The sequence below is a fragment of the Typopeltis vanoorti genome, chromosome 2 (genome assembly GCF_054136105.1).
Source record: "Typopeltis vanoorti isolate ZY-2024b chromosome 2, IOZ_Tvanoo_1.0, whole genome shotgun sequence".
NCBI lineage: Eukaryota > Metazoa > Arthropoda > Arachnida > Uropygi > Thelyphonidae > Typopeltis > Typopeltis vanoorti.
Window position 1 is genome coordinate 67,156,957 of NC_143550.1, and position 12,698 is coordinate 67,169,654.

Consider the following 12,698-nt stretch of genomic DNA (forward strand, 5'->3'; position numbering starts at 1 on the left):
CTCGACTATTTGTCGTAAAGTGAAGATCTGATCCTGACAGCCTCTATTTGGCCTGAATCCAGCTTGTTCTTCACCAAGCTTTTCTTCCACAATTCTTCCTAACCGTTTCTCAAGTATACTGGCATAGATCTTGCCAGGAACACTCAGTAGAGAAATACCTCTGTAATTCTCACATGCAGTTTTATTTCCCTTTTTATATATGGGTACTGTTAGAGCTCTACTCCAATCATCGGGAATTCGTCCCTCTGTCCAGGCTTTCTGAACTATGCAGTGCAGCCACTGTAAGACTCTTATACCACCATACTTCAGCATTTCTGGTCGAATATCATCTACTCCTGCTGCCTTTCCACATTTCAAGCCTTTGATGGCTTTTTCTACTTCAAGTATGGATATATATTCCTGACTGCATGCCTGGTCAATGTTTTTTACCACTGTGCTGTCATCACTGCTTGTTTCATTTAGCAGTTTTTCAAAGTAATTACTCCATACTTCAAGGATATCTTTTTCTCCCGTTTTCACGTCACCTTTATCATCTCTAATTCCTTTTACCGCACTCTTTCCTCCATTCTTAAGCTTCTTCAACAACCTCCAGAATATTTTGCCACCTTCTTGATATTTATATATGCAGTGCAGCCACTGTAAGACTCTTATACCACCATACTTCAGCATTTCTGGTCGAATATCATCTACTCCTGCTGCCTTTCCACATTTCAAGCCTTTGATGGCTTTTCTACTTCAAGTATGGATATGTATTCCTGACTGCATGCCTGGTCAGTGTTTTTTACCACTGTGCTGTCATCACTGCTTGTTTAATTTGGCAATTTCTCGAAGTAATTACTCCATACTTCAAGGATATCTTTTTCTCCCGTTTTCATATCACCTTTATAATCTCTAATTCCTTTTACAGCACTGTTTCCTCCATTCCTAAGCTTCTTCAACAACCTCCAGAATATTTTGCCACTTCTTCATATTTATTTTCTATATTCTTGCCAAAGTCCTCCCATGACTTTTGTTTAGCTAGTTTTACACAGTGTTTAGCATTCTTGCATTTGTCTCTATATTCTCTAAGAGCACAAGCTGACTTATTTGACAGGAACTTTTTATATGCTTTCTTCTTTTCCTTCACTGCCTGTTTAACTTCCTGTGTCCACCAGGGAGTTCTGATTTTTGTATCCTTACAGACAACCTCACCACATGCCTCTCTGGCAGAATCAATCAATGTTTTCTTTAGAGTTTGCCACTGAATCTCCAAGGTTTGATTCCTGTTCTCAAACTCTTTCATTTTTTCTTCAATAATCTTTGTGTATTTTAGTCTACAGTTCACATCTGAGAGCTGCTCAACTTTTATTCTCTTTAAAACTTTCTTACATGTTATTCTTTTCAATATTAAATTCAATTTTATCCTGCTCAAGACTAAATAGTGATCACTTCCAATTTCAAATCCTCTGTACACTCTGGTGTCCTGCACCAGGGAGAAAACATCACTATGAACAATAACATAGTCAATGAGATTTTTCTTATTCCTAGTCTCTTCTCTCCATGTGAATTTGTGCACATTTTTATGTTGGAACATGGTGTTAGTAATAACCAGTCCATGTCCTGAGCAGAAATCCAACAGATATTTGCCATTATTATTAGCTTTGCTCTTTTCTCCAAATTTTCCCAAAATATTTTCGTATGTCTCACAATCATTTCCTACTCTGCTATTTAGATCCCCAACAAGGGCCAACTTTTCATTTTTCATTGTGTCTGTTGCTTTTTCTAAAGCCTCAAAAAACTCCTCCACTTCTACCTTAGTAGAACCTTCTGTGGGACCATAGGCACAAATAAGTCTCATTGTCCAGTTCACCATTCTCATATTTGCTCACATTACTCTACTTGAGACTGACTGCCATTCAAGAAGATTAGCCTCGTATTTTGTGTTGAATACTATGGCTACTCCTTCTTTTCCTTGAATGTCATTGCCTGAATATAACATTTTGTATTTATTGCTCAGAAAGATCTCACCAGTTTTTGTCTTTTTTGTTTCAGTCACCCCTATTATGTCGATCTGGTACTTATCTAATTCCTCAGCTAGCTCCATTTCTTTGCCATTCAGGCTTCTTACGTTGATAGTACCGATCTTTAACTCTGGTGATGTTGAGTTGGGGTTTGTTTTCAGATTTGTTCCAGTAGCTGACTTTTCGCTGTTCGCCCTGGTTCCCTGGCAAAAACAACGGGGGCCTTGTTTAACCGGGCGACGCCCCAGCCGGCATGAAATTCTGTCATGTTGTACCATCCTTTTTTATTTTGGTTTAACCAATAAGAATGCAATTTGGTCAGCTAAATCCCAAATTGCCAGCCCATCCTCGTTCATTCAGTATCCAAGTAGATACCCAACAGGGTGCACCACGAGAAGGTGAGGATTGGACATTAGGTCAGAAGCCCTGGTCGGTTCTCCGCATTCCGTTAAAGGCTATGTGGAGGTCTCCTATCAGTTATACAGCTTTGACCCTTAAGCACCCCTTGTTATCACCAAGAATGTGATATTTCGCATTGTTATTTTCCTCTTTGTAGATGGATTCTATAATTCTCTGGAATTTATCTGCTGACCAGTCTTTTTAGAATTATGCAGTGAGCTACTGCATAATCCTTTTATATTTTTAAGCTCTTTAAATCTTTTCAGCTTCTCCATAGCTCACAGTTAGGAGAAGTGGAATATTGTTCTTTGATTGGAAAAGATCAGATTTGATTCTCGTCATGGCAAAGAGGAATCTCAATCTGTGCATTGTTTTTTTAAGCTGAATGCAAGATGATGATCTCGTACAAGAGTAGCAGGATTTTCTAACAAAAACTTGGATTTTTCATCCTGTATGTAGGCACATCAGTCTGGGAACACATGCAATTAAGAGACAAAAATACTGTTAGTGAGCCTTAAATGTGTTTCAGTAGTGGTATAGTGTTTATATAGATGGAGGAGTTGCTCTGTAAATGGAGGATTAACTTGTAGGGGATGTAGACTGTCCTCCTGCAATGAGTAAGGACTCGTTGCAGGTGTCATATAATAATACGACCATATTTGAGTATATCTGGTTGATATACTCAAATATGATGGTATTTTTCACTTCACTTCTACTTTATCTGCTTTTCCATATTTCAGGTCTCTTTTGGCTTTTTTACCTCATATATTACCTCAACCGGCCTGGTTGGCCTAGTGGTTAGCATATCCACTCTCCAGCCAAAAGGTTGCAGGTTCAAATCCTGCTGTGGTCATGGATGTTTGTGATTGCCTGGGAAAATACTAGGGGTGGTGGTTGCCGGTAGATGGCATTGTGGCATTATTGCGGGTGGTGGATTGGTGGAGACAGAGAGTTGTAGAGTAGATGCCCTCCCTCGATGAGTCTTCTCCATGGAGGTGTTATGTAATAATAATAATATATTGATATGTACTCCTGATGCATTCCTCTTGAATATTTTCTACCATTGTTTTGTTACTGTGTGTTTCATTTAACAGTCTTTGAAAGTAATTATTTCAGACATTCAGAATATCTCTATCTTCAGCTTTTATATCACCTTTGTCATCTCTGATCCTTTTACAGTATTATTTCTTCTTTTTCAAAGGCTTCCAGAACATTTTGCCATCTTTGTGATATTTATCTTTTGTATTCTTATCAAAGCCTTGTCATGGTTTGGCTATTTTTATGCATAGCTTGCTTATATTTTTCTCTATGCTCTCCAAAAACATGCTGACTAACTTGCTAACAGCTATACTTTCTTTCCAGGACTGTCTATGTTATTGTTTTAACTTCTTCATTCCACCATGAAATTTAAATTTTTCTGTCCATGTCTCCCCCCCTCCCCCAGGTGGTCATTGTAAATATACAAATACTAATAATATTTGTATATTTGAGTCTACAATTTACCTCTGATGGCTGCTCAACTTTGATTCTTTTTTTAAAAAAACATTTTTACCCCCAAATTGATATTCTTTTCTTTTTTTTTATCATGCACGGAACTAATTGGTGACACTTCTATTCTATTTTGTATTCACTGTATACTCTTGAATCAGTCTAAAGATATCACTATCAACAATAACATAGTCAAAAGGACTTTTTATCTCTTGTGTCTTTTCTCCATGTGACTTTGTGTACATCTTTTCTTTTTTTTTTGTTGGCACAAGTTATTATTGAAATGACTAGTCCATGTCCTAAACAGAAATCCAATAGGTACTTAAAGATCACTATTTGCTTTGCCTTTCTCTTCAGATTTTTCCAAACATATTTCTCTATGTCTGGGAATCATTTTCTACTCTTCTAATTAAATTTTCAACAAGGATCACCTTTTCCTTTTTCTTTACATCAGACTCTCTTCTCCTGTGACTCAAAAAAACTCTTCTCTTTCCTATGGGACAACAAATTTCAAAACTCCATCTTTTGAAATTTGCTCATATTTCTCTACTTGAAACTTCTTGCCAATCAAGAAGTTTATCTTTGTGATTAATGTTGAAGGAAGGAACTCCATCCTTCCTCTTTCTCATCACTTTTGACCAAATATGACATATTTATTACTGTTATTCAGGTTTAGATGTGTCCAAACATGCCTCCATTTGTTTTTGAGAGCCACATCAACTACAAGAGAGCAGTTAAGTGACAACAATTTAACATTTTAGTATTATTCTAGTTCATGATAAAAGATTCCAAACCCTATGAAAAGTATATATATTTTTATTTTATTATTTTATTATTTTATATAAGTAAAGTGGATATTAAATCCAGTATCATTTCAAAGCCGAATTTAGAAACAATGAAAGTTTTGTAAGGTAAGTTGACCAGAGAGCTTACGGGAATACGCTTCCCAGCATTCACGAGTTGCCTCAGCACGGACTAATAGAATACATAGGTGCTGCCCAAGCACCTGTGGCTTCTATTAGTAATGTTTTCTATTATTAAGGAACTTAATAATGTCAGAGAAATGTATTTTTTGTAAGCGAACTCTCGATCGGTGTGTAAAAGTATTTACTAAAATAAAGAGCCAAAAAGCTTCAGTTTGGTGATGCAAAATTATATAAGTAAAGTGGATATTAAATCCAGCATTATTTCAAGCTGAATGTAGAAACTATGAAAGTTTTGTAAGGTAAATTGACCAGAGAGCTTATGGGAATACACTCCCTGGCATTCATGAGTTGCCTTAGTGCAGACTAATAGAAGACATAGGCTCCGTCCAAGCATCTATATATTCGCCTTTTATTAGTCCATTTTTGTAAGGTTTCATTGGCCTGGCAGCTGTTTCGAACTGGTTGGTTCTCCTCAGAGCTATTCAGTTCAGACCAGGCAGAACTGAAGCCTTTTGGCTTTTTATTTTAGCATATATATCCGCATTTTATGTTACAATATTAAATTTTTGGGTTGTAAAAAAAACTGTACTTGGGTGGAAAAAGCCACCAAAAACCTGATATGTGAAAAGGCAGCTGGAGTAGATAATATTCAACCAGAAATACTCGAATATGGTGGTATAAAACTTTTATTACAGTGGACATTGATTACACTGTATAATTTTGGTCAAGAAACAAGGTTGAATTCCAGATGATTGGAATAGAGCTCTCATAGTACTCATCTATGAAAAGGGAAAGAAAACTGAACATGAAAGTAACTGAGGAAAATTATGAAAGGGAAACTTGAAGAATAAGAGCCTGGGTTCAAGTTAAACAGAGGCTGTCATGATCAGATTTTCACGTTAACCTTTTCACTGCTAAGTTTGAGTTATCTCAAGCACTTTAAAAATGGAGTCCTTGCGAGCCCAAGTATCTTAAGCATGCATTTGCATTTAAAAAAAAAAACTTCCTCCAAAACAACTTAAAAATGGTTGAATTATGGGGGCATGTGTCATCATTGACATTGGTTATAAATATAATTCAGTTCAACTCAAGCACTTCTGTATCTACATCTTCTATCTGGAGGAAAATATTTGTATTGGTGCACATAGCAGAATAAATTTTCCACCAGATATGCCACGTGTTCTGTGTTCTTTTCAAGGATAAGTAAAATAGAGAAAGGAAGTGTGCTTGCTGACCAGCTATTACTATTACAAAAATTTCATGAAATCATCAAGGAAGAGATATAGATTAATCAGGAAATACTGAACCCTCATCGTGTAATAGAATACAATAAAAATGCAGGAAAAGTTGATTGGTTAGACATAAAAGTCATTTCTGTTCTTCACTTCTGTTTTCCACAGAGTTCACCCCACCAGCAATATATACATGAGCTCTTTCTAGAACCATGCAGACTCATACCAGTTTGCACATAAGGGATGAAATTGCAATGTTTGGTGGGATTGATCTTTCCTATTCCATCCATAATGTGAATCTGACATCCTCTGACTACTATCTGTTTGGCCTTCTGAAGGATGCACTCCCAGGATGCAGTTTCATGGATAATGAATAGCTGAAACAAGCTGTTCATGATGAGCTTTGACATTGGAATAGAGACTTAATGTTGGCATACGGTGTCTCACTCAGTGATGGCAAAAGTATATAGAGAATGATGGAGACTTCGTTCAAAAGTGACAGAATGCTAGTGAATGATGAAAAATTATTCCTTGTAAACAAAACAACAAGAAAACCCTATTGTTTATGTAATGATATTTTCAGAGGGGGAGGGGGATAGATCTTACTTTTGTACTGTCCCTAGTACTTTAAATATCCAACCTCTCAGTGATAGGATTCATTACAAATAAAAAGTCCTTCATTAATTAATGTAATGAGAAATAAATTAATTTAAGTAGTTGAATTTTATTGAGAAGACTATCATGCTGAGTGAATATTTATTAGAACTGTTTGTTTATAGGCTTTAGAGCACTTTTTCATTCCTCATTGTTCTCATGGATATTCATTGATATACATATAGACAATTTCTGTAGTTTACAAATCAGGGATGGTATCTTTATATGAAGGGGGAGAGGTCCATGATAATATTTATGGTTTTCAGGGAAGGAAGTTTTTAATTCATTTTTTATATGGCTTCCCACCCATGAAAGTTTTATTTGTAAATCTATAGTACATCTATACTATGGATGGGTTAGAGATTTTTTTTTTCTTATTTTTATTTATTTTATATTTCTTTTGTATTTTTATTCATTTTTTTTTTTTTTTTAAACCTAGTCTTGGAAGCCTTGCTCTTGAGACCAAACAGGGAACTTTTTCAAGCCACTTCAGGCATACAGCAAGTGGGACAGTGATCTCACACTGGATAATTTTATTTGGTAACAAAATTTCAGCATTATGAAGAAATTCCAAAATGACAGTGATAAATCAGTGTATCATTTGTCATTATGCTTTAAATCATAGTTTCATCCTCCTTAAAGAGGAATGGATCTGGAACTTCCTGCTGTGTATGTCACTCTAATATGACATAATATTGGTTATATTTCTCTCTCTCTTTCTCATAATGATGCTATAAAAACAGCACATCAGTTTTATTGTTCTGTTTTGTTTTTATTACAGATTAATTGTATTTGGAATTATGTATGCTAAATAGAATTTTATTAACAAGTGCTGTTTTGTTTCATAGGTCAGTGATTGGTGGGAAGAATATGTATATCTTCGAAGCAGATCTCCATTGATTGTTTATAGCAACTGTTATGGAATGGTAATTTTTTGCTTTTAATTATTTTTATTCCTTATTAAAGTTTGTAATAGTGATTTTAAACCTTGAATTTATAAAATGAGGCAACTATTTTATAATCAGAGTATTTTACAAAATAGGTTGGAAAAACATGTTTATTATTGTAATGTATTATCCTTGCAGATTTTATTTTAAGTTTTCCCATTCATGAGAAGCAGAAGAACCTGTAGCACATTAGTGTTGTGCATGGGAGTTCAGGAGAGAGTTGGAAAAGAAGAAATATGTTGACATTTGGGTTGTAGTTGTTTGGAAACATTTCATGAGGAAGCTGTTCCAGAGGAAAGAGGTAGATGGAATAAAATAGTAAGATGAGAAGCAGATTTGGAGTATGCGAAGTTGTACTGAAAAGCGATGTTGCCCTTGTTTTAACAAGCCTATTGCAAAATGGTGGAATGATTGTTGCTAGTTCCATGGAGCAGTGTCCATGGAAGTACCTGTAGAAAAGACAGAACTAAAACAGTTTGTTCTGTGAGATAGAGGTCTAAGTGAGTTAATAAGGGAGGAGGCCCTCTCATCTGAATCATTCTCCTCTTGACAGCATTGAGAATTTGAGGTTTTTAGGCACTACCCCAAAGATGTGAACACTCTTCTATGAATAGTTGTATAAAGTTTAGTAGCTGGTTGGATGAAAAGTAGTGTTTAGGGCAGAAAATAATGTCTAGTATTTTAGAGGTGAGGAAGTTACTGATGTTATGTGTTTGTCATTAGAGGATGGAGGTAAGTGTTAGTCCAAGGAGAAATCCAATTTTGTCTGGTGATTTGTATATTGCTGAAGGTATTGGTAGGTGAGCTAAGATTCCTTTTGCAAGAGTAAAGGCCAGACTATTTTGATGGCATTGAAAGTGACCAGGTTATCCTTGCCCTGTTTGAAGTACCATCCTTCAGATGGTATGAACAGTGTCTAAGAATGGTTGCAGATGATTTTGAAACTTGGGATGTCTGAGCACTGCATGGTTTTATTGAACGAGTTATACAAATAGAACGTACTATTATCAACAAAGCTGTATATAGGATTAGTGGTGATAGTGAGTGAGTGCCTCTGTAGCTTAGTCAGTTTTCATGATGGTCTTTGGATGGAAAGACCTAGGTTTGAATCCTGTCTAGGATGCAAAAAACTTTTATTAGGGCTTTTCATTTGAAGGTAAGTTATCTGGTCTTGTATGGTGGCATGTTTTTTTTTTTTTCCCTTCCTTTTTTTCATGCAAAAACAGGCTAACTGGACAGAACACATGCAATGCTATATGAATAAGGATTAACCATCCTGTTCTTTTGAATTTGGTTTTGAATGCTGGCATTGTAAAATGTGAGTTTACACATAAGCATAACATAGGAGATGATTTAAAGTAGGTCGTACATGTAGAGAAGAAAAAGGGCAGATAAAAGAACAGAGCCCTGAGGCACCCTTGCATTGCAAAAATGGAAAAATTCAAGCATCATGGTTGAGATAAAGAGACATTCCAGGAAAAGAAGAAATAATGAAAGTTCTGGCAAGTAATAACTCAGAATCTGCCCTTTAATATGCCAATAAATTTGTAAATGCTAAGCTTTGTCAAAGTAACTAAAGAAAAGTCATGGGAAGAGTTGTAAAGATACACAAAAGGCATAGCTGTGGGTCCTTCCTTTATATCCCCCACCAGTCTTTTCACAGAACATTTTCTGTGAAAAGACTGGTGGGGGATACTACTGTGACAATATATTCTCCATTTGGCTGCATTGCTTGGACATATTAGAAATGTTTTTAGTAAATCTCAACAGCCACCGCCTGAGAATCTGTTTTACCAGTGAAAAGGAAAACAGTAACTGTCTGTCCTTGAGACTCTGGTCACCTGACTAACTAACAGATCCTCATCCTTTACTGCTCACTGAAAAACTGCCCTCCATGGAATGCACACCCATCATCTATCACATCACTATTCCTTACAGCAATATGGTTTTATCTAAACCTCAGCAAATAGAGCCAGACACATCTGTTCTAGCCAAACTAAACTCTCCACTGAAATCTTCACATCTGAGGCACTTTTTTTTTTTTTTAGCCAGTGGCTTTCCTCTTCACGGAATCAGCCGAACTCTCCCTATTCCCCAAATCACTCTGCCTCCCAATTCAGAGCACAAAAAATCTATTGTCATCCCTTATACCTAGGACACCTAAAAAAAAAAAAAAAAAAAAAAAAAAAAAAAAAAAAATGCTGCATATATGCTTAAAACATATAACATACAGATGATCTTCATACCTAAAATTACTTCCATTATAAATAAAGATGCCAAGAAGTTGTATTCTTGGTTTAATTTAATCCTTTATCCAAGTGTAAGTGAACAAAGTTTGCAAGTGAAGTCATTTAATGACTGTGCTGCTTGTATATAGAGGCTAATGACTTCGCATCAATTGTCTTGGTATCCCACAATGCAATGCACATATCCTTGCAGATATGTATAATGCTATGCATTATGGAAAGGGTCACTATCCAGACCGATTTTGACATTTATTGAGATCTCATCATTGGGAGCCAGACCCAGAAGTGATAACAAGGTTGAAGTAATGCAGAAGTCATATTTCCATATAAAGTAGTCAAAAAAGTGTCATACCTTATTACTAAAATACTATCGATGTGAAGTTATTAGCCATTATATACAAGTAGCCCAGTCGTGAAGTAACTTCATGTGGCAAACAAAGTTTGCTTATACTTGGGTAAAGGATTCAACCAAGGAGATCTCAGTAATCCAGTTCTACTTAGCATCTTTAATTTATAGTATAACCAAGTGAGAAAAATCTTTTGACTACTTCCACATGGAAATATGACTTGTGCATTACTTCAGCGTTACTATCACTTCTGGGCCTGGCTGCCACTGATACAACCTCAACTGGCTTCCGCTGATGACATCTCGGTTTTTGGCAAGATAAGTACTTTGGTTTTCTTTCATTTGTTTTTCATTTGGATTTTATTTTATTGGTGGTTTTGCCCCCACTATCACTGTTTTTAAGTAAATATTAATATTGCTGGTAGTGCAGTGTATCTGCATTACTGGGATTACTTATGACAGCATCACAGCTGCCATTTTATAGTAGCTCAAGTAAAACATTTGCTGGTGGTGTAAAATTACTTCTATATCATGGGATTATTTAATTGTCACTCTTCTTACCGACAGTTTTTTTGTTTTTTTTTTCTATCTTACAATCAAACTTAGAGGTTTTAGTCTTTTTCCCCACCTGAGATAATGATACCAATTCCTCCAATGGTGTGAACTCTAGGAATTGAAATTCCAGGATGTGAAGAAGCGAGTTGGGTGACTAAGGTTTTAAAAGAGATAGTTGGTGCTAATAAGATTTATTCTTTCACCCTGTATGGCAGAGGGAAATATTTAATTGTAGTTAAAAATGTGTAAACAAGGGATTACAGGGTTTTACTTTTGAAGGCAGCACAGTTATTCCTGTAGCGGTCAGTAGCTGGGTAACAACAGTAAAAATCGAAAGATTTCCAATGGAATATATAGAGAACAGTAATGAAATTCTTATACAGACATTCTCGAAATGGGGTAAGATTAGTAACACTAAAGAGTTTATCAGATGAAGTTCCAAACTAGTTTTCTGGTGATGTCACCTTCACAATAGATATGAAGATGCCAATACCAAATTTTGTCAACATCGGTACAACACAAGTTATGATAAACTATCCTGGAATACAAAAGCAGTGCCTGCATTGTTATTCATATGATCAATTGGGTGGTAACTGCCCCAAATCTAAATGTTTCAACTGCATGGAGATCAGACATATTACTGATCAGTGTCTCAAACACTGTCAGAAATGCTAAAGTTTCTCAAACATCACATTAACACTTGTCCTTTTAGAACTTTTGCTGAAAGAGTGGGAGTACCGGTAGCGCCAGTTAGAACACTGTATATATCAGAGAGGCATAATGAAGAGTTCCCGAATCTTCCAATTCAGTCTAGTAATGCACTTTTAAACAAACTACATTGGTAAAATCACAAAAGGTGCGTGACTAAATCAGCTAAAAATTAGACCCAAATTTCCAGATCTGCAGGAGCCACTTTCCCAGTCAAATATACACAGAACAACATCAGTTGAAATTACCAATAATGAACCTAGTATAACAACTGAACAGTTAAAGACGAAATGCAAAAACATGAAACTGTTCTACAAGGAGAAACCTGAGAACAATCAGAAAAGCAAGAAAGACAACTGAAAGAACTTAATATGCAGACATGATCATCAAAAAAGGAAAGATGAATTAATAAAAAAAAAATTAAAAAAGGAACAACATTTAAAATTTCTTTTAGATGTAGTTTTAGAGAAGTAATAAAAAAATGTAAAGATGAAGAAGGTCGTGGATCTTCAAGCTCCGAACAGTTTATAGACTATGAAGACCCATCTCATGCTAATAAATGGAAAACGAGAGATACAGTTAAAGAAAATATAATGAAGTTTACTGATTCAAAGTTTTCTCAATATGATTACCATCTACATGAAAAGAAAATAACTAGCTTCCAAATCAAGAACGATAGGCATGAAATTGAAATAATAGAAAGCAATTGTAAAAAAAACTGGAAAACAGTTTACAAGAAGCAAGGTACACAATTGCTCCTTCACAGACTGAAGACCTCATCAGGTTCATCCAAAATTTAGAAGTTAAAGACTTACCAGTGACACTTCATTAATCATAGCATCTTCTTTCTGCATTGCCTCATTAAACATACAAGGATTTCACAGGTAAATTAAACAAGTATATGGAAACTTATGCTATGCCATAATATCAGGTTTTTGTTTCTCCAATATCCACTTCTTTCTTATTGGAGCTTTGGAAGATTTAACAGACCTGGAGTAGGAATTCTTATTCTCCCCCCCCCCCCTCCTTGGGTCATTTTGTAATATATAAAAGGATGCAGAAGGGAGAGTCTTGACAATAGATTGGAAATTCTGTGGATGTGTAATAAGGTTTATAAATGTTTATGCTCCATCCAGTGGAACAGTTAGATGAAAATTCTTCCAAGAATTGGAGCCATATTTATATGACCCACTACAA

General features: G+C 35.6%; 1 protein-coding gene across 4 annotated transcripts in view; it reads left to right on the top strand.

Annotated features, from left to right (window-relative positions):
- Nucleotides 1-12,698, top strand: part of LOC150109126 (carnitine O-palmitoyltransferase 1, liver isoform-like) — a 307,532-nt gene that overhangs the window by 156,839 nt on the left and 137,995 nt on the right. For all 4 annotated transcript variants that reach the window (XM_090405758.1, XM_090405762.1, XM_090405750.1 and 1 more), the window contains exon 7: nt 7,548-7,625. In XM_090405758.1, the coding sequence (XP_090261884.1) occupies nt 7,548-7,625 (78 nt within the window). The remainder of the gene's footprint in view (nt 1-7,547; nt 7,626-12,698) is intronic.